General features: G+C 38.3%; 1 protein-coding gene across 5 annotated transcripts in view; it reads right to left on the bottom strand.

Annotated features, from left to right (window-relative positions):
• Positions 1–23545, bottom strand: part of LOC114466710 (IQ motif and SEC7 domain-containing protein 1-like) — a 153015-nt gene extending 129470 nt beyond the window's left edge. For 2 of the 5 annotated variants that reach the window (XM_028452364.1, XM_028452365.1), the window contains exon 1: positions 22870–23544. In XM_028452364.1, the coding sequence (XP_028308165.1) occupies positions 22870–23273 (404 nt within the window). In that variant the 5' untranslated portion in view covers positions 23274–23544. Of the gene's footprint in view, positions 1–22869 lie in introns of all 5 variants that reach the window. The other 3 variants (XM_028452358.1, XM_028452366.1, XM_028452357.1) reach the window with 3 other exon arrangements.
• Positions 23546–23918: the final 373 nt, after the last annotated feature.

The raw sequence follows: 23918 nt of genomic DNA, 5'->3' as shown, positions 1-23918 counted from the left end.
TCTGGGACAAATTTTACTGTAGTTCTACATTTTATATGATATTATGGTTAAGTATGCAAGAGTAGGGGGTACATGGCTTCAGATTAAAGGTGTGAAGGGGGAACCACTGCTCTAGGGAAAAGAAGCGTGTACTACCCAGTGTGATCGATGTAAACTCTAACAACTTCAAATGAACATTGTTGTTTTCCCAATTGCACCAACATAAATCATCATTCCAACTTCCTGATAATGAATTGTGGCGCTTTAATCGACAGTCTGCTGCACAAACAGTCGGATGCATCGTTATCATTGGTATTCAATGTGATGATGTCCAATCAAGCCAAACATATCCGAGCCATAACTTGATAAAGCTGCATTTGTTTAAATTGTGAAAGCAACACTGAGTTATTGACTGCTTTCAATTACTGGTTTGACAGTATTACTATTCCTGTGGATTGCTAAATGTGAACGAGTCCAATTTTCTCTCCGTCTAATCTCCGCTCTTCACTTTGTGTCGACCCCACAGGGAAATATCCTCCTCTTTAAGCTGCTGAATGCTTCATCGTGTTTAGCAGCGAGTTGCTTTTGTTTACTGCTGTGTGGTTCTGAGCAGCCAGTAGACGCTTCCTGTAGCTTCAAATGACAGAAGAAAATGAGCTGCTGGTAAAACGAATAAACACAGAGCTGAAAATAGAGAAAAGTTTGCAGATCTGGGATAACATATGACGGTTTTTCACGACCACATCTGTCACTTAGCAATGTCTCTATTTCTATTAAAAACATAACATAGGAACATAAACGATAAAAAAGTAAATATTTTGGTTTATTTTTTCCATTACATTTTGTTTTCGAGGGAACTTAAACAATAAAAAAGAAAATATGCTGGTTTATTTTTCCATTCCTTTTGTTACAAACAAAGAAACGATAAAAAAAAATGTTTGTTTCTTTTTTGAATACATGTTACGTATTGTTAAAAAAATTAGTTTTTTTATGTCACTCAAATAAATAAACAACAACAACAACTGTATGTCTTTTTTACATTGTGACAGAAACATCAATGGCATTTTGAACCCCTGGCCCAAGCACCAACACTTTCATTCATAAATTCACGTTGAAATGGCAATCTTAAGCTAATCATCATGGATTAGGCTAAAATTAGGCTAAGGCTATCCATAAGTGGCCAAATGAGATTAAAAACTAAGTTTACATATACTGTATATGTTTTTATTTGATTTATTGGGTTTTGTCAGGCTCTTCTAATTTATTTCTTATTCAATTGTATTCAATACTACTAGTGTTTAAGGTTAAAATGTATTTAACCCACTGGTTAATATTAAATTGGTCAGTTTTTCTTAGACCTACTGATCCACTAAGCAATATCACTTGATCAAGCCTTTTCTAACATTCCATACTAGAAAATAAATAAGTAACAAAGGCACTGTATGTATGACTCGTGCTAATTTCGAATCGGATCAATATCTGTATCAGCCAATACTAAAGACTGCAATATCGGAGTCGTATTTTAGGGCTGGCCGATATGGACCAAAACTCATATCTCTATATTTTTTTCTCAAAATGGCAATATATACAATATAATTCTCAATAATTTGAATTCAAATCAAGTCTGACTTAGACAATTTTGGGTTAAATTTGCTGATGAAGAATGCCACACAGGCACATTTATGAACAAAATGTGCCACTTTGACTTTTTCTCCTATAAGGGACAGCACGTGTGAGTGAGTTCTGTAGTGTGGATGTTTAGGTGAAGGTCTGGGGAGGGACGCACACAGAATTCCATCTAACTGTGCTTTTATATGCTGTTCTGAGAAGTAGCGAAAGCAGTGACTCCTAACACAAGTATTTTCATACAAAGTAATCGATATAGGTGATATGGTCATTTTCTAGGAAACCTGATATATCTTGAATATCAATACTTCGCCCAGCCCTGTCATATCGGAAGTGAAAAAGTATGCTTAAATGTATTTAATACAATCTTCCAGTTTCCTGTGTAGACATTTGTATTGGTTTTAAATGAATGCCTGAATAAAGGCCCAGACAAACTCATGTTGGTTGTTTGAAGTCAGAGAATATCTCTGCTTTACAGCATCGTGTACGTGTTGTGGACTCAGTAGTAGCTCTTCTACGTTAATGGAACATATAGAGTAATAATAATCCCCGCACTCTCTATCTTTGGGCAGTTAATCATCTTGTGAGGCAGAATACATGCAGCACTGGCTTGGTTTTCCACACTGTACTGAAGCACTAGTTAGTCTGATTCATACAGAACAGATTCAAAGCTTTATTAATAATGCACGAAAGGCCAAAGCTCACTGATGGTATCTTTCTAGATGCTGTAAGATGGATTTCTAACATAGAAAAAAGTCAAACCTCCAGTGGAAGAATTAAAAAGCTCCTTCCTGTAAGCTGGTGAGACGTATGCAGATAAAACCATGTTTACATCCCATTATCCACTTGGCTCAGATCAGCACTGCATGTGTTGCAATGAGGACACTCAGTTCCCTTGTGTTAGGGCACAGTGAAGGCAAAAAATGCACACTCAGAGTTTATCAATCTGCTTTTCTGCAGGAGTCAGTGCAACTGGAAACCATTGCAGAAAAAGCACAGGTCTGCTTATTTAGACCCAGCGCCCGGCTTGGGCTTTAAATACATTGAAAGATCATTGACTGTAAGCTACACAGTGGCATGTATCCACTCATCTGATCAGCAAGGATGCTTTGTTTTTAATGAGTTAGGAGCTCATTTCATGGCCTGTTTATTTTTATCCATTTCCTAGAGAAACTGGATCTACACCTCTGTAGATCAGTGGTTCTCATCCTTCCCAGCCAATGACCCCCAAAATAAAGGTACAAGATACCAGGGAAGGTGCTTGAACACAGACATGAACTTTGAAGAACAGTCATGTGGAGACAGGGCCATCTATAAGGGGCAATAAAGAGGAGAGCTTTTTGGGGTCACATCCATAAAGTCAGTAAAATGATGGTCCATTGTTCTATGAATCTGTGATAACCTGTTATCCAGGAAGTGTATTATTATTTGCTCCATAGTACATAGTCACATTAAAGATGTATATCATTGTTTAATCAGAAATAAAATGAGTTAAAAGTAACAAAAAAAAAGGTGGAAAATGTGGTGAAATGTGATTTTAAAAACCAGTGAAATTGGTTAAAAGTTGAAAATCAGAGTGGTCAAAAACCTGGAAAATAATGGGCATAACAAATCGTGAATGTTAAGTGGGAAAAGTGGTGGAAAGGGTTTATAAGTGCGGAAAATGTCTTGAAAGTGGAAAAAAGGTGTCGAAAAGGCATTGAAATTTGATGGAGAAGTGGTAGAAATGGGAGTAATGTAGCAAAAATGCATTAAAAGGAGCAAAAATATGGCAAGAAAATGTTATGAAAATGGGTTAAAATATGGAAAGTTTGGTGTAGTTGCAGAAAAAGAGTAAAAATTGTTAAAAAATAAATAAAAAAATCTTAGTTTCTTCAAGGAATCTGGCAACCCCCTCCCAGTGTCTCACAACCCCAAATGGGGTCCCGACCCTAAGGTTGACACACAGCACACATCAAGTTTATCTTCGCTGCCCTTAAAGAAGATTACATCCCTCAACAGATCTACTCAGACCAAAGTTACTCCAACAGCTACTGAGCTCCTGAATGTGCCACGTGTCATTCAGCAAAGACCAGAATCATTGTGAAGTGCTTCGAGCTGGTATAAACAAACTCCTCTGAGCTGTAATGAAAAAGAATAAATCACATTTTGAGGCAACGTTGAATTTTACAAACTATGCAGCAGTGAAAGCAGAGCAGCAGCCATTTCGACGCCTTCGTTCACAGCGACGCCAAAATGATCAATGATCAACCTGCAGTCGACTAAAGCGGCTCACTCACGCTGACGTTTCCCTCTGAGGAACACTGCCAAACTTGACAATCCTAATCACACTTTCCATCTATTCTTGTTTTTTTTTTCTTTTTTCTATTGGATCCATTTTCTCCGACGCAAACTCTGCATTTGTGATGAAGCAGGAATTGTTTCACTTTTGATGCAGATTTTTCTTTTACTGGTTTAAACCTCTTTTTTTCCTCCACTCGTGAGCACAAATTAAAACCATTTATTATCCGTTCAACCATAGATGTTCCACGAAGCCAGCCCTAAATGATCTATATTAATCAGTCACTAATTACAATGTGATGTCTCAGTTCACTTACCTGTATTGGTTTGTCACTCACAGGGTTAATGTGGGCTCTGATGACTTTATCATCAAGAAAACCATTTTTTTTAAAAACTAATTTAAATACAGAGATTATTTAGGAGGTAGATGTCAGAGATGCACATCTATTTAACCTAACGTGTATGTTTGGTTAAATCAGGAGCCATTTTGCCTCATCTCACCTTAGCAAAAAAAAAAAAAAAAAACCTTTTCAACAAAGACAATATAGTGTATAAAATTCTATACATAGTTACAATTATACTGAATATTATTATCAAAAATACAACAAAAAATGCTACAAAAATGTAATTTGATTACACGTGCTAAATGCTAATTTCTTGCCATATATCGAGCATGCATATTAAGTCGGAAATGAATGCATCCCTACATAATAAAGTCTATTTTCTTCCAGAACAGTCTTTAAATTAGTTTAGTTATCTTACCAGGGATTTAAAACTTAAGGTTATCCAAAGGTTCAAGGAAAGGTTGATGGTCTGTAGAGGTTGCAAGAGGTGAAGTAGAAAAGTGGCAGAATGTGATTTTTTTTCAGGTTGACAAATTGTTCTGTCATGACTTTATTAGGTGTAATTGTCAACCATCAATACCCTCTGTTTTTTTGGTTTTTGTTTTTTAAGCTAGGGAGCCATTGCAAAAGAGTCAAAGAGCCACATGAGGCTCCAGACCAGGATCAGAAATAATCAGTTCAATTAATAATTTAAATTGTTGGTTTTTTGTTAAATGTTTGATAATGAAAAACATTTTAGAGGAACACTAATGTTAGACCCAATGTGTGTTTCAGTTGGACTAGTGATGATGTTATCCTGTGATTATTATGATTGCATTCAAATCTGAAAAGGCTCTAGTACAAAGAGGTAGAAGTGTCTACAATCACACGGCTCTGCAGGGTTTCATGCAAAACGTGAGTGAGATTCGTCGGTTGGTGATGATTAAAGATTTCCATGGTATTTTTCCCATGAAAACCAGTAACAGAGGGTTAGCGGTGTGGCTAACATCGCTCTTGGGAGGTTTTGTAAATCAGCTGAAACATAGAAAATGTAATTAATAACAGTTGTTGACTCTATTGACCATATGTATGTTTGGTGTGATTTGGAGAAGTTTAATAGCCAGTAAAGTCACGTAAACAGGGAAAGATGATGAAAAGGAAAAATCTTGGAAATCTTGGAACTGCAAATTTGGAGGCCATACATCAAAACAAAAATGGGAAAACTGAAACTCCGAAACAGAATATGAGAATTTTTTAAACAGAAAATAGTAGCATTTAGTTGAGTTGAGTAATCGCATACTAACTAACATACTACTCACAATAAGTTTAACGTAAAAATGAGTATGTAGTGCCTTCACATTAGAAGATTGGATACCTGGATGTATACTATATCAGGACATTTTTTAAATATGCACGGTGGGCACACTAGTCATACTCAACCTCCCCATGATGCATTGCAAGCGGAATGTAAAATTGTCCTGGGACCGCATTCAAGCTAAAAATCAAACATCCTCTTTTCAAAACAAAAGCATCTCTTCTTGTCTTGCAGTAGTTTTGAACCCTTTTGTAAATAGGGCCCTGGTTTTGGAGGTAACCATAATTTAAGTCAGTAGCACTATGGAGGGCCTCTCAAAATCTCTGAAATGTCGGAATGAAATGTGTATACGTGAGTTTTATGGTAAAATGAGCAGCATATTCTACTTGGTCACTTTCTCGCAAAAAATGTTTTCAGAACTTTCAAACGTGGAGAATCAATGAAAGAATGCCTGCACGATATGGTTTAAAACAATTATCTTAATATTTTTAGGCTAAATCACTATGTACGTCTGATACATATTTCGATATTTTAATTTCTCCTCTCAATCACTGTATGGTTGTTAAATTCAACCCTTTGGTGCAAAAAATAATACCAATATGGTGATTCAAGTAGCCCCTTATATTAAGGGTGTTCCATCTAAAGAACCTCAGGATTAAATATGATTAATATTCAGGGTGCTACAATTCTATTATTCATATATTTTAAAACATAAAACCTTTTACAAACATAGAGCATTTCAGAATCACTGCGATCAGACATTGATGCCGAACGCATTCAGAGTCTTTTGTTTGACGATGACGTCACGTCAACACGGACACCGGTCTGTTCACCCATTCAACCATGGAGTAAAAGCTGTGTGTGAGCACCTGGAGCTGTATGACACGACCTTTAGAACCTGGACCGGACTAGGAAGGATTAGGCGTGGAGGAGAATCAGTGAGGAGGTGGTAGTAGCAGGAAGTGAAACTCACTGAGTCGGATGTGTCGCCGGTGGGTGAACGCAGCATTGACCAATCAGGACGCAGAACACAATGCGCGTTCATACACTGTAAAAAAAAAAAATGCTTCCAAAATTGAAAAAAAAAAAAATCTGCAAAACACTGATGCCGCGAAAGGTGAACCGCGATTAAGCGAGGGACTACTGTATTCCATATATCGACCACCATTACTTCAAAGTATACTTCAGTGGGAACGGTCATCATACTTATAGCATATAGTAGACAGTATATACTCATTGAGTTTGTAGTGTGTAGTATAGATTGTGCCACTTCGAACATAGCCATTGATTCCCATGCTAGACCTATTGGAGGATTAGCTACTTATGTCAGCTCTGTTACCAGAAACTCAAAGAAAAAGGACCATCAGTCAGAGCTGTAACACTTAACCAGTCTGAACATGTCAAATATAAAAACTATTAAATTTAATTGACATCAAGTGCCTGACTTTCTATCCATCACTCTCTAAGCTCTGCATGCCGAACATCATTTGTGTTTCTCAGACTACACGACCTAACATCACAAGCTGGATAGAAGTGAATCTCCTCTTCAGTCTGGCAGCATTCCTGAACATATTGCCTGGAAGAGTCTTCAGAGTCTCTTGCACGTCCAAGGTTATCAAAACTGGATCATAACATCAGTGCAAGCAAGCAGACAGCATTTTAAATGTGTTCCGACAATAGAAGCAACCCTAACCCAGGGTAAGAAGAACCATAAAGCTGCTCTACCAACAAATAATGACATACTTTAACCGTCTCCAAAACACTTCTGTAAATATGACACCAAACATTGTCAGTGAGCAGTAGAAGCAGCCATGAGGAAGACTGTTTACATGAATCTGTGATGACTGAGACAATGTAGCTTCTCATTTAAGCTGAGCTGTTGACTCAGCCTTCACCTCGTCAGCCACACACACACACACACACACACACACACACACACACACACACACACACACACACACACACACACACACACACACACACACACACACACACACACACACACACACACACACACACACACACACACACACACAGAGAGAGAGAGGGAGAGAGAGAGAATTGGCAGAGAACTAGCGGCAGCCCTTCAAACAGCTCTTCACAGGTGCCGTACTACAAATTGCCTTCGATTCCGCTCGATCAGCTGGTTTTGACAGCTGCCAGGCGGATAATTGGTTCAACTGTGAGAAAATCGAGAATAAACAGCCGATCGTGCAGTGGTCCGTGGCTCGTGTGAGTCTGCTGTGTAATCGTTGACCATGATTTTTACCTGTTAAAGGAAGGTGACTGAAAAAATTGTCAATGGCCTGGAAAGCTATGGTTTGAGCAAATAAATACCATCATTACTCCTCCTGTTTTCCACAAACATATAATTATGAATAGTCTGTAGGCCTGGCATTACACAGGCTGTCTCTTCTCTAAGAGAACAAAAAGGTTTAATCATGCTATAATAGCCGACCCTATCACAAACTATCTGCTTCTTCAGACAGAGGAATGTCACTTTATTGTGAGCTGATGGGTTCACAACACGGCTCTACTATGATTATCGTTTGTTCTGCGCAAGGGTGAGTGTTTCTTATATTATTCTGTGTTATTCTGATGCTAGCAGCTATAACGTAAACACACACACACACACACACACACACACACCCACACACGGCTGAAGCACGTGCGTGTGAGTGCCGGGATGTATATGCTGAAAGCACACAGAGCCGTTTAGAGAGAGAGTTGCAACATTGGTGTTGCAAAACCTTCATTTTTCGTGCTACTTCCGGGTCTCTTTTTTATCTCTCAACAACCTGTGATGGATTATGTGCATGGCACGCGCATGTGTGAGAGATAACCCACAGAGGAGATGGAGGTTGGCACACACACACAGTATTTATAATAAAAAATATACAAAAGGAGTAAAATAAAACAAAAAACTAAACAACATTTATATAAAAAGTACACAAAACGACAACAGAAATGCACAAAAATATACAAAAAGGCTCTAAAAACATGAAATGACTCCAAAATCATACATTACAGAAAATAACACCAAACAACAACAAAAATATGAAAATGACTCAAAATTAGGGATGTAACGACTAATCGTAAGGCAGTTAAAAATCGATTCATAGGTACCACGGTTCACATCGATGCTCTGAAAATTGAATCGCAGTACTTTTTTTAAACAGCAGAGGGCGCTATATATTAATCCTTCCAGAAGCGGACGTGAAGGGCGGAATCTGCTACTATTTTCTTTCTGGCCGCCATTTACTGTTAAACATGCTCATAAATGATTCTTTACTCCTTTAGCACCGAAAGAATATCCGTAATATTACGTGAATATCTGTAAAAGTCACGTTTTTCTATTAGCTCTGTCTGCTAGCATAGCTTCTCTTCTTCACTGGTGGAATAACTGCATGACAACCAATCACTGGGTTACCAGCGCCCTCTGCTGGTCTAAACAAATATCTGACGTAAATACAGTAAAATTACTGTTTTTTTTTTGTTTTTTTTAAAGTCCAATTGTTAAGGCACAAAATACATTTTCAGTTGCACTTTTAAAAAGAAAAATAACTATTATGCAGTTTTGAATTGTTTACTATAGAACCAGAATTTAAATTAATAGGTTTCTTCTTCATTTGTATTATTCCTTTATGTATTTCATTCAAGATTTATTTTTAGTTAAATTGCATCATTTTGCATAGTTTATCAAGGGATTCTTTTGACAATGAAAAATAAAAGGAAAATAGTACAGTATTTTCCCCCAAAAAATAAAGGAATATTTTTCAGTCATTTGTCAACATTCCCATTTTGTAAAATAAATCGTGAGAAAATCGTATCGTGAACCCAGTGTCGTGAATCGAATCGTATCGGGAGTTGAGTGAATCGTTACATCCCTACTCAAAATACGCGAAAATAAATATTTATACAAAAAATACACAAAATGACAACAGAAATGCACAAAACTACACCAAAAAAGATTAAAAAAAATACACAAAATGACTCCAGAATCACACTACAATGGCAACAAAAAACAATAATTATACAAAAAATGCACAAAAAGACAACAGAAAGATATAAAAATTACACATAATGACTCCAAGAAACATACATTACAGAAAAATACACCAAACAAAAAAATATAAAAATGAGTAAAAAAAATAATTATTTATCATGCGCATGTTCCATAGAATTAAACCAGGGAAATTGCACACACAATTTTACTTTGCACCCACAAATAAATCCCTTTATACCAAGTGTGTACACCTCTTTGTACATCTAACCTTCAACCACATACTCATTTGACCATAATTGACAACTCTACTTAAGCTCCCATTGTATGAATACATACTTCCGATGGGCACTGTACTAGTTCAAGTAAATATAATAACCGAATGTTTCCATTTCTAATGATCCTCCTGTCACTACATTCACACTTCCAAACATTGGTATTGATTTTACACAAACTCCCACGAGGGAAAAGCTTGAAGTCAGCAGTATCTAGCAAACATTTCCTATAACAATGAGGTAAAAAAACTTCTGAAGAGATAGAACTAATATACTATTTGTGACAAAGTCCAAATAAATACACAGTGAAAGTTTAGTTTCTCACACAGTCATGCAAGTCCTCAAAAAGTTCCATTATAACTTTCACTTTTGTACCTTAACACCTATTACATTGTCATTTGCATTAGACTTTGGGTAGTGGGAAACACTGCCACCAAGGTCAAAGGTGGTATTGCTGCCTTTATGTCTATTGGACATCTAAAAATACACAAAAATAAAAAATAAAAAAAACAAAGTGCAAGTAGAATGCTCCATTCCCATCAAAACATTGAGCATTAATGCGTTTTAACATCCCTCTTTATTTAAAATCAGACAACATGACAAGGTAATGGCTCACATGCATATTTTGGGACAATGACAAGAATTTATACTGTAGAAAATGGTGAAATGGGCAAAGACGTCCAATTCCATCCATAATCTAGTTTAAAATCTCTCACTATGGTTTAAGGTTCAAGTAGTGACCATGTTATCCTGTGATGGAAAATGTATGCAGAACTTTATCTGGTGTGTTTTTTTTTAATGTGTTGCGATGAACAAACGGTTCAGATTATTAGCGGTTGGTGTATTATTATTGTGGGCGCCGCAAATGGCTGCTCCGCTTGTTGATGTGTATTCTTTCACTGCAACTACCAAGTCAAATTCCTAGTATTGTTCTAAACTGTACCTGGCAAATAAAGCATTCTGATTCTGATTCTGATTAGTTGAACTGGTGGTCATTTTACCTTGTGACACATCACAGCAAAAGCAGAAATATTGTCATGTCCAATTAAACAAGACTTTGCCTTAATGCAGGTTTAGAAGTGGAGGGAATTCTGGCTGTAGCGTCATTTTTCAAGGTGAAACAAGAAATATTCCTCTGAGTTATAACAAGGAACATAATGAGAATGTATTAAACCCACTATAATTCAAAATTACACACACACTTTGTACCCATGCAAAAGAATAAAGCTTGGTTTGCCACCACTAACCATACACTGAAGCAAAAGCAATCGAGGCTTAACCATATCACCTAAAAACATGTCGGCTTCACACAAATGTTGTCCTTTCTCCTGTTTGACTTGTATTCAGTAAGAGTGCAAGGGTAGGGTAACTTTGCTTTCACCGACAACAAAAAAGATGAAGTTAGTTTTTGTATTCCAGGCACCTTAAATGAAGTTAAATTGTCCTTTATTTTGTGAACTTCTCACTTCTAATTGAAGACTGAAACTGACAGTGGTCGCTGTTACATGACATTTTTTTAAATTCAGAATTAATTATTCCAAATTAAATATTTCAGAATTAAAGTATTCTGCTTTGTGTTTACATGGAAATAGCAAATTTGAATTGAGGTTTACATAAAAAACAGGTTTATTTGCCTATATAGAATTCCGCTTTAGGTCTGGGGGTTGGGAAGGGTTCCGATTGGACAGGGGGAAAACATGACGTATTCACATCTAATGGGAAAAAACACAAAATAACCCTTTTCTTTGCAGCTACAACATAGAAAACCACATAATTACTATTTTTACTGATGTAAAATGTCACACAGGCACCTTTATTGAACAGCAGCACAATATGTGCCACTTTTGGCTTTTTTCTCCTTTAAGAGACAGCACGTGTGAGTGAGTTCTGTAGTGTGGCTTGTTTAGATGTAGGTAGAAGAAGTAGAGAAAGCAGTGACTCCTAAAAAAAGTATTTGGATACAAATACAGCTATGAAAAAAAAGAAATATATATATATATAAAATCGATATGGGCAATATTTTAATTTTCTATATCACCAAAATAGAAAACTCAAAATATCATGAATTTCGATATATTGCCCAGCGCTAGCTTCCGTCCATCCACTCTTTTCTTTATATCCATATTTTCCAAGTCTCTTGTTCAGGGTTTCCCCCAGACAACTTGTTAAGCCTGGTGGTAGAGAAGCCCACCGGCGGCCCACTGTGTTTTTGTAAAAAAAAAAAATGTAAAAGTTGACAGGAATTTTGAAATTCTGACTATTATGTGTTATTATAAGCCGTTTATTAAATATACTTAAACGTAGAGTCTTACAAAAAGACACAATCTTGAAGTACAGTTTTAACAAACACAAAAAAACACAATTAGAATAAATAATATCAATTGTTTTCACTTACGTTAAATTCTAGTGAATCTTAAAACAAGCCATTGCTGGTCACATTTAAAAGTAAAACAAATTAACATAAATAAAAAAGTTGACAATCCTACAACATGAAAAACGTGAAAGCTATTAGTTATTTCATATTAGATATTCCATTTTAGTCAGTGTACTGTATTTACATCAGATATTTGTTTTGACCAACAGAGGGCGCTGGTAACCCAGTGGTCGGTTGGCTTGCAGTTATTTTAGCAGTGAAGAAGAGATGCTACGCTAGCAGACAGAGCAATTAGAAAAATCTGACTTTTACAGTTATTCACGTAATATTACAGATATTCTTTCGGTGCTAAAGGGGTAATAAATCATTTATGAACATGTTTAAGAATAGTAGGCGATTCCGCTCGCCGCCTACGCATCTGAACATCCCTGTATCACTGTTTTGGTGCATAAAAAAACTAAAATAAATAAACGAGTGACGCTTAGCCTGGCGGAGGGGCAAGAAAAGCCTGGCGGACCACCAGGCCTATAAAGCACTGTCTTATTAAATACATAGTCTTGGCTCAACTCCGGCTTGCTTCGGGCGGCCATCTTGGATTTTGTCATCACCACGACCGGAATTAAGTGTTTACAAGGTCAGTTTAAAAAGGATTTCACTTTTATTCTGAATTAAAGAGGAAATAAAGCCCTCATGTTAAAGTGGCCATTGTAAAAAATGTTATGTTAGTGATACACTGAGCTGTATAAAGTCCGACCACCTATCGTGTCGACTTTACCAGTAACAATATCAGACAGAGGTAACACTGCTCATTAAAGACAAAATCATCTTTTCTCATGGGATTACAAGTACCATCAAAGCACCAAGGCCGACATTATCTCTGTCTTAATAGGCCGATTGACAGAACCAGAGGTCAACGGCTCTTTCTTCCAATAAAACCGGAGCCACAGTGAGATGCAAGGACACACGATCTATGAGAGATTATTGTAGCCTGTAGATTTCAAATGGAAATGGCAAATCGTCTTTGGCCACTGCTTGAGATTTATAGGTGTGTCTGAATGCAAATCATCCCTGTGAAGACATTAATCTAGCAGAGGTATTTCATTAGATGAGGCTTAGCTGGAGAGTGGGAGTCCATGTGCTCATAAATTTGGTTTGGCACACTGATTGTTCAGCAGATCGGCGGGAAAATGAGTGGACAGCGACTGCCACGAGAAGCATCTTTATCTATTAAGCTGTTCTCCTCCTACACACGGCTCCCAAAACACATGCTTAGGCTGTTACAGTGGCTCGGGGTGAACTATTTATGAACGTGTCAGTCTCCTCGCTACACGCTCTCCATCCAGTGGACTGGCTAAGGTTAACTGAGGTTTTATAAAGGCGACAAATTATAACAAGGAAAGACGAAGACACCAGCAGTAAATCTAATACAGGAGGCAATTTAAAGTTCCCCTGTGACTTGAAATAGATACAGAGTGATAAGAATTAAAAGTTGAAAAGAACACCTATCAATCACTTTAACCACTATTGAATTACTGCCTAACTTTTAACTCACTGGAGTAAAAAAATATGGCATGTGAGCGAAATCCAGCCACCAGTAGGTGAAGTTCAATGTCTTTGATTGGCAAGTAGATGAGAAGTACAATAATGTAAATTTTTATCTACAGGTTTGGGTTATTGTGTCTTATTTATATTATTGTACACACAAAGGCCCTCATTTATCCACCGTTCGTACGTTCAGATCTGAGCATACTTCTTGGCTCACGGCACAATGAACACAGAACGGGCAACAGTCATTTTCAAGGCCTTTTTAAGGTTTCTATCATTACTTTCTTGTAATGTGTTATTTATTGCGGACTGAGATTGATATAAACATCATATTTCCATGTGTGTCTCCAGGAACTCTGCTATGAAGTTGCTTGCAGCGCACGCACACAGGGGGGCAGACTTAGCCTTCCTGTCCACAGAATGTTTAATGTTTAAGTAGGCTCCTTTATGTCCAGTTTTCACACGTTCAAAAAGCACATCTTCGTTTTTCTCCACCTCAGATGTGAGGAATGCCGATTTTCATCTTGGAAAAGTTTATTTTCTTGTTCGACCCAATCATCCTGTCTCAGGGCGACGCCGAAAAGCTAGTCCATGCTTTTGTTACCTCTCGACTGGATTATTGTAATTCTCTTTTAGCAGGCTGCCCAAGCAAGTCGCTTAAGACACTTCAGCTGGTTCAAAATGCTGCAGCACGTGTACTGACTAAAACTAGGAGAAGAGATCACATTACTCCTGTATTAGCCTCTCTGCATTGGCTTCCCATAAAATATAGAATAGAATTCAAGATTCTTCTTCTTACTTATAAAGCCCTAAATGGACAGGCACCAGTCTATCTCAAGGAGCTTGTAGTGCCATACAATCCCCCCAGAACACTACGCTCTCCAAATGCTGGCCTACTCGTTGTTCCATTCGTCTCTAAAAGTAGTATTGGAGGAAGAGCTTTCAGTTATCAGGCCCCACTTCTCTGGAACCATCTACCAACCACGGTTCGGGGGGCAGACACCCTCTCTACCTTTAAGATTAGGCTCAAAACATTCCTCTTTGGTAATGCTTTTAGTTAGGAACCAGCTCATATCTCATAGTTAAGATGCAATAGGCATAGACTGCCGGTGGGGGGGTCTGGCATCGTCGGTTGGAGAGAGGTTGGAGAGGGCGTTAAGAGAGAGGTCATTTAGGTTAGAGAGGGACCGGAGAGGGTCCCATTCCTCTCTCAAACACTCCCTCTATGTCTGCTTCTTCCCTTGTGTGTTTGCTCCTGTACTCCTTCTGGCTTTTGTCTTGCAGGTCCGTGGGATCCTCAGTGTGGAGTTACAGAGTCTCAACAACTCTGTCTCCACCCTTTCCTCTGCACACACCCAACACAGCATAACGTGGATGGCTGTCCATCATAGGAATGGGATCCACACAAGGTTCCTGCTGCTTAACAGAAGGTTTTCCTTGCCGCCATGATGAATTCATGTTGGGTGTGGGATACATATGTATGTGTATATACGTATATATGCATATGTGTGTATCCATAAAATGAAGAGTCCGTTCTTAAGACTGCTCTACTGTAAAGTGTCTTGAGATACCATTGGTTATGATTTGGCGCTATACAAATAAAAGATTGATTGATTGATTGATTTGTACGCTGGGATTGGTCAGACACCAATGTACGAATAAATCACAGGTTGGTCCTGTCGTACGACCAAATGTGTTTCCACGTAAGGTTGCTAAATGAGGGCTGTTATGTTTTTAAAAATATATTATCGATCAAATCTATTAAAAAATACCGTCTTTCTGAAACTTCTTAAAACTATTTATTTATTACTGATATAATTCATTAGAACCCCTATTAATTCTGACAATAATCTAACGTCAACTATATTTTTTATTTCTCATTTTGGCTTGTTTTTTGTTAATATGTATTTCAAAGTTATGTTCAAAACCAGCTTTGAAACTTTAAAAAAAAAAAAACATTTTTAAACTCCAAAAAATGTCAACTAGGTCACAAGTAAAAGCTACTAAAAATCCATGCATAATAATATTACTAAATGTTTATAATGCAACAACCAATCCCACACACTTTCCCCACAATCGTTCTCCATCAAAACACCTATTTTGCATAATTATGCAGCCGCTTTAACTCCACAAACACACTTAACAGCCGGGGCTTTAGCATCAAAGCAATTAGAGTTAGATGTTGAATATACACAACAACACCTTTAGTAAATTATGGATCTATTGCGTTGATATGGTGCACTGAAAATATTCTTATTACGCTGATAATGGAAGAAATAAACAGGAAGGTCACATGCTGGCCAGGACCTGCCACTGAAACTTTGAAGCAAATGCTTTGCTTCTCATTTATCAGCATTCATAGCCATTAACATCAAGAGAGTTCTAGTGTGCACTTTTTTCTCATGTTACTTATCTATAATTGATGGCTCATAAATACTTATGCTCTTTTACTGGAATAGATACACACTGAATTTTAAAAGATTGGCTGCAAAATGTTAAAAACACACTTTAATTTGACCTATGCACCAATCTGAAGCTTCTCTCAGTTTTTGACTTCTGCACCACACACTGAATACAAATTACATTAGAGCAATTTAAAAAAAATTCACTTGCAAGGCACAAAATGTAGCAAATTATCTTAAAGCTGCTTAAGAGGACCATCATTTTTAATCAGATGAAGACAGTATAGGTTTCATAGATCAATAAATCAAAGATCAATTGCTTTAAAAAAATAAAAATAAAAGCCAAAGTTTGAAATTGCTGCTCAAATGTTTGTTTTGATCTCCACTGCAAACAGCATTGCATTGTGGGATGTGGAGTCCCGTAGACTGATACATAGAAGTGTTTTTATTTCATTATTACTGTGATTTCTTGCATTTCTTCATCAGACCAGGAGGACACAATTTGTTCCCAGTGAAATCACCGCAATGCACGAGACATTTAATCTTGTCTGGATTCAGATTTTTCCATGTAAACCCCCCAAAAAACATCCTCCATAGTTTTGCTGCAACTTCCAGTCCATGAAAACGCCAAAAATGTGTTGGGAAGACTACGCTGATTTCTCCCCATAGTTGGTGTCACACAAAACACTGCTCGGCATTGTATCAACCAGCATTAAATGCAACACCGATCTGTATTTCACCGCCTAGGAGAGCAGGAGAGATGAATACGAGCTTAGAGGAGACATTGGCAGACGAGCTACGACAGTAGCGACACCTTTAAAACACGTCACAGGAATACAAGAACTACAGAGAAGCGCTAAGAATCATGGGACGTGTAGGATTTTAATGGAAACAACTACGCGGCAGTGTGCCCAGGTATGCAAGCTCTGAGGAGAGCAGACAGTTGTGTGCGGGGTCCACCCGTTTGAGCCTTAAAAGGCCTACGCTGTCTGTATCTGATGAAAACTTGTCGCCCCTAGCATCTTTAAGTGTCTAAAGCAGGGGTCCCCAATCCTGGTCCTCAAGGGCCACTATCCAGCATGTTTTAGATGTCTCCCTCTTCCAATACACCTGATTCAAATGATTAACTCATCATCAAGCTCCTAGTGGTTAAGGACGCTGGCCTTGTAATCAGAGGGTTCCCAGTTCAAGCCTCACCTGGGCCATCACTGTGGGATGTTGAGCAAGTACCTTAACCCTGAACAGCTCCCCAGGCACCGCAAAAATGGCTGCCGACTGCTCCCCAGGAATGGGTTAAATTGCAGAGGACAAATTTCAATATATATGTGTAACAACATATATACATGACGAAAAAAGGCTTGAAGCCCAGTTTAATTTTTTAATTTTTAAAGGTTCAAAGATTTGCATCTAAATACACTTTGATACACACACAGATGATGACTGTGCACTACAAACTCAATGTGTACATACTGTCTACTATATACTATAAGTATGATTAGGATGATTAGAATGATGTGTGTTTCCACTGCAGTACACTTCCAAGTTTCCCAAGATGCATTTCAAACCTACAACAATAAAAACCTGAAGCACACTGAGGCTAAATATCTCTGTTGATTCTCCACCTTTGAAAGTTATGAAAGCATTTTTAAGCAAGAAAGTGACCAAGTAGATTATCAACAAGTAGTCATTTTATCCATAAAACTATCAGAAACACATTTTAGTCCGACATTTTGGAGATCCCATATTGCCCGCCATTTACTACTGACAAAACTTTCGGTTAACTTCGAAACAAGAACCCTGTTTACAAATGGTCTGAGTTCACATCGTACTGAGTTGCTCTTAAAATCTCAGTACGTGACTGCTACGTACTGAGATGTACCCGTACTGGGTTAAACTGATTTTAAAAAATAAAGTTACATTAGGTTAACTGTTTTTTTACTGCAATGTATAATATAACCAAGTTTTTTTGGAAAATAAATTATTTATTTATTATAATCATGTTTTTTCCAACATGTGCTTTATTTTCATCCAAACAGAATACAAGTAATAATAATAAAAACTGCATTGAATAAATTATAAAACACATTTGAGCAGTTGTACATGTTTGTACAAGAAAAATAGCCATTCAGCACTCGTCAAATAACATTAGCTTTCAACCTTAGCTTTGAAAATATTTTTTTTACCTCAGCACGGCAGAAATAGACAAAAAGCTAAGCGGAAGTAGCATAAATTCATTTTCCGGTAGTGCGCATGCTCATAACCGATCTCAGACCGTGATACCGGTCCCAGGAAGATATTACATTCCGCTCGGCATCATGGGGTGGTTAAGTATGACTAGTTTGCCCCCTGTGCATACTTAAAAAATGGCCCGTTATAGTATACATCTTGGTATTTCTCATGTACTCAATCTTTTCATACTATCTAATGTGAAGTCACTACATACTAATTTTGATGTCAAACTTAGTATGAGTAGTACAATAGCATGACATTTCAAGCACGGCCAATTACTTATTTATTGGCATTTTACTTTAAACGTCGTTGGAATGCTTAATATTGGATCTACTGTATCTATCAGTGCTTTGAAAGGAAATGAAAGCACTTGAAGGCACTACTCAACCCTAAAGCCAGAAAGGTTCAGACTATGGTGAATCCACACTTTTATTACCACTATTTGTCATTTGTAAACACCTATTTGTGACAATAAATTCATTGTTTCATTAGACAGTAACTATTCACTCAAAGCAACCCAGTTTGGCTTGAAAACAACATTTTTCGCAATATGTGCTGCCAACTCCTGTGACCTCATCATCCGTTAAGTGTCATTGAAATGATGAAAGCCACTGTGGACTCAAAGAAAACAAGGAACTGTTGATGGTTGTTAAACACACACACACACACACACCATTAGGGGACAAAACTGTCCTGTCAGCATAAATACTGTTAGACTAAAAAGCTGACAGGGCGGGTAACACCCAAGCCAGGAACACAGGAAACTTGAGACGTATGTTATGCTAACTATAGCCTAAAGGAAAGCAGACACTAATAAGTATGACTTATAGCTCCAGGGTCACAACACAGAGACAGACAGATTTATCCCTACACATTAGGGAGAGTACATGTCAGGATAATTACTATTATAGTTTGCAAATGAAGCATTTCATTTGTTATAGCCGAAGGTTGTGTTTTAGATATTTCCAAAAATTCTTAAATTCTTCCCAGACCAACATCCATGAACCAATAGTTTCCCATTATTGAGGCTTTCTTTCATTCTCACCATTAAAGCTGATATCCGGAGTTTCTGAGAAATCTATGTTTATGGATCATTCTTTTGAAATGCGAAAAAATTCTACTGCCGGTGGTCATTCATATACGTCAATGTATATACAGTAAGTCCCACCTTTGTCCTATACACCCCTATACAAATATAAAATTGCGCCACGATCGCCCAGCCAATAGGCTTTGACTTACTCTAGCGGAGACTGTCAATCAAAGTGCGGAAACTGTGCATGGAAACAAGGCCACGCATCACAACAGTAAACAGGTGTCACTCTGAGCAGCATAGCATCCCGGAGGAGCGCTCTGAAACTCCAAAGTTACTCATTCCACGATTGCCAACATATAAAGCTTCTACTAAAAAAACAAAAGAAAATTCCGGGTACAAAGCTTGCAGATAAACGTCTTTGTGAACGCAACAGAATTTACCTCGGCGCTGCTTTTCAAAGGTGGAGGGACTTGCGGTTTTTAAAAGGATTCCGAACAGACCCTGATTTGGCGACATTTCTCATGAACAGGTAATAAACATGTTTTGTTCAAACTACCATAAGTGTTCTATTAGTGAAAAACAATACCCGTGTGTTGGTGTGTTAAAGACAATCAGAACTTGGATCGTCATTACGCTATGCACATGTACAAAAGTAGAGGCGTGGCTTCAGGTAGATTGGCAGAGGCAGGGGGAGGAAGTGGAGGGACATCGAGACGGTCGCTTTTGAATTTTCTCTCTCTCTTCATCCTCCGCATATCAGCTTTAAGGTTCAGTCATGGTCTGCTCTGAGATGATTGTGAAGCTAAAACTCAATGAGAAAAATGTGGTAAATGTTGAAACTCGTCTGTAATGATCGCTTAGATCATTACGTGCGCCCAGTACAAGACAGTCTCGTCTGTAGTGGGAGCATTTCAGACCATGGCAGACACCGCAAGATGTTTGACGTTAACCTAACCACTAACAAAAAAAGCCCAAAACCATGCGGGCAGACCTGCTAATGGTGTATCACGTTTTTCTGCAGTCTGTGCCTTCTCCTCGGCCTTCTCTCTCTTTTCTGTTTCAGGTGTCTTGATACTGGAGCTGGCAGTTCCTGATCGGTGATTCGCGGCTCAACTAGACTGGGACACTTGGATGGTCTATGCTTCTTTCCACTAACCCACCTCTGAACCTGGTTCTGCTGGAGATTCTTCCCACTGTCGCTAAATGCTTGTTCATGTGAATCTTGTCGGGTTCTTTCTTTCTTACTATGGACTTTATATTTTGTTAAGCGCACCGTTTAGCGCAGACTTTTGATAACGGCCGATCGGATCCGTACGTCTCCACAGAGACACTGTTCCAAAACGAAAATGGTTTTCGGAAGTATGTAGATTTGTCTGTGTGTGTGTGTGTGTGTGTGTGTACATGATCGTACACTGATGACATCAGTGTTCTAAAACAATATTTAACAGGAGTTCCACAGTGTGGATGGGAAAATGAATGGGATATATATATCTATATCTAAATATTTTCTTTTGGTAGCCAGAACATCACCAAAATGTAATCAGGTGTTCCTTGTCCCATTATCAACATTTCCGGAAAATTTAATCAAAATCAATTTGTAACTTTTAAAGTTATTGTATACACAGACAAACAAATAAACCAACACGCAAACACACACACGCAAACAAACTGACCAACATACTTCCGAAAAAACCTTTTTGTTTTCGAAAGTAATAAAGTTGAGTTGAAATGGGTTGAAACTAATAAGTATCAACTCGACGGAGGAATGTAACCAGTCTTACATGTTTTTAAGGATGTAAACTAAAAATTACTGATGATCTTGTCCACAGAGTTTGTTGTCGCTCCGTCTCCCACTGGGACTGGAGCCAGGCTGGTAGCACAGGTACAGGTACCACAACTTAAAACTAATTATACCAGAAATCAGAATGGTGTCTATACAAATGTCCTGAAGCTTCCTATCAAGCTGCTCAGACCTCCCTGTAGAGGTATGCAGACAATGGGAGATTAGAAAAACAGTCCCAGCATGGGAATTCCTCAGACACCAGCAGGAAAATCGAGAGTTGGAGGGAAAAATGCAACTGGGTGTCTCTCCCTGACTGACACCAATGTGTACCAGACCTTAATAAATGGAGATTAGGCACAGCTCGACAGTTTAATGTCCAAGTAAACACTATTCAAGCCACATTATCTTTACACTTTGCAGAAATTTGAAATAGTCTTGGTTAAAAATGCCACAGAAGTTAATTACACTTTGTTTTCATGAAACGTACTGGACACGTTAATAGATGTATGTGGTTACTTTTTTAAAATAATTTAAAACTTAACAGAATCAGAATCTGTTGAAGAAGCAAAAGCTAAACTTTTCTGAAAAATGGAATTAGACAGTTTGGTAAACATACACTTGTTTTTGATGTTGATACTTGAATTACAGTGAATTACTTAGCCTACTTGTTCTCGCAAGTTAAATAAACTGTATTTCATACCATTTTGTACTTTACAAAATATATTGCAATGTATATCGTATTGTTTAGTATCGGATTATGTTCGGATATATCGTATTGTGATATGCAAATCGTGAATCGAATTGTATCGTATCGTCAGTAGAGCTGGGCAATATATCAAGATTCAAGATGTATCGAGTTTTCCATTTTGGCAATATAGAAAATTACAATATCACCTATATCAATACATATATTTTCTTTAGCTTAATTTAAATTAAATTCCTTGTTTTGTGAGTTGCTGCTTTTGCTAGTAGAATAGCATGGAAAGGAGAGGCACATGGATTTCTGAGTGCGTCCAAACCCAGACCTTCCCCTAAACAAGCCACACGACAGAACTCACTCACACATGCTGTCCTTTATAGGAAAAAAAAGCCAAAAGTGGCGCATATTGTGCAGCTGTTTGTTAATAAATGTGCCTGTATGTCATTTTACATCAGCAAATTTATCCCAGAAATGTTTTTCTGGTCAGACTTTGTTTATTTATTCAGTTCATTTCCGACATGGTTGCATTCACAGAAATTCATTTGACATTCAGAGTTTGAATTAAAAAATATCAATATTTACATTGTATATCGCCATTTTGAGAAAAAATATATCGAGATATGAGTTTTGGTCCATATAGCCCAGCTCTAATCGTCAGACTCATAGATATGTACACCCCTAGTGTACATGCAAAAAAAACAAAGTGTTAACCATTCCACAGCTGGTGCATGGAGGCTGAACGTGCAACTGGACCCAATGATGATTAAAAAAAATATATAAATTTTTTTAAAAAACACACAGATTTGAAACATTTTAATAGGTGCACATCATCATGCACTATAACACAATGAAGGCTTGTGTGTGTGTGTGTGTGTGTGTGTGTGTGTGTGTGTGTGTGTGTGTGTGTGTGTGTGTGTGTGTGTGTGTGTGTGTGTGTGTGTGTGTGTGTGTGTAACAACTTTCCCACAGTGCGTGTGTCACAGTGTTTTTGGTGATTCTTACTTTTCCTGCTTGCTGTGCTCTTTGACGATGGCTCCCAGGCTGGTCAGGCTCCCCGTGCCCGTGCCCTGCAGCAGCCTGCACGTCTCCAGGTGTCTCCGGTACTGATCCTTTAACCGACCGTTCTCCGCGCACAGCTCGGACACTTGCTGCTCCAGCTCTCCTATCCTCCCTCTCTGCCTCTCCAACAACTCCTGCTGAGTTTCTATGATCCGGTTCAGCTCCTTCAGATATTCCGCAGCCCTCGTCGGGTTCTCGGTCGGACTCGGACTCTCCATGTCGCTCCCCGGGCTCCGTGCCTCCCTGCGCAGTGGTTGTGGTGGTTTTTTGCCCGCTTTTTGCACCGCTAGTGGAGGACGACACGGTCCCCCCTGTGTGGTCCAGGCTGGTGGATCAGACGCAACCATCCACCAAGTTGCATCTTTTACGCCTCGTCATGGTTCGAAGTCGGTGAAGAAGATGATGATGATTTATTCCCAGTCGGAAACACTGTGTCCGGATAAATCGCGCGTTAAATCCAAATCCTGACGCTGCTCAGCTCAGCGCGTGCAGCCGGGAACGTGATCAGACATCGATATGTGATCAATCATTGTAACCAAAGCTCCGACTCTCTCTCCCTGTCTGTCTGTCGCCACGGGCTGTGACACTTTGTGCTCGTGCTCTCCACGCTGCTCTCGTGACTTTTTGGTAAACAGACGCTGGCTGCCCAGTGGGCGGGGCTTTCAAGTTTTATGAATCTGCAGGTCACCACGCGCACAAATCACTCTGCAGCTGCTCCAGAGACAAGGTGGACGGTGATTAGTCAAAGCAGGGGTTCCCAACATCTGGGTCGCGGACTCGTTTTTAGTGCGTCCACATCGTTTTACTGCACAAAAGATGAATCTAATTCACATTTCCAACAATAGGTGGCAATATTTGTTGCATCATCATATCAATGCACAGTGTTTAACAGTATTTATGATTCAAAAATGTGACTGAGGGCAAATTTATTACATTCATGTCAGCATGTTAATAATAATGACCAATGGACATTAATACAATTTTTTTAAAAA

This window comes from Gouania willdenowi, chromosome 7 (genome assembly GCF_900634775.1).
Source record: "Gouania willdenowi chromosome 7, fGouWil2.1, whole genome shotgun sequence".
NCBI classification, from domain to species: domain Eukaryota; kingdom Metazoa; phylum Chordata; class Actinopteri; order Blenniiformes; family Gobiesocidae; genus Gouania; species Gouania willdenowi.
The sequence above is the reverse complement of the archived record's forward strand: the minus strand, read 5'-3'. Positions and strand labels throughout refer to the sequence as shown.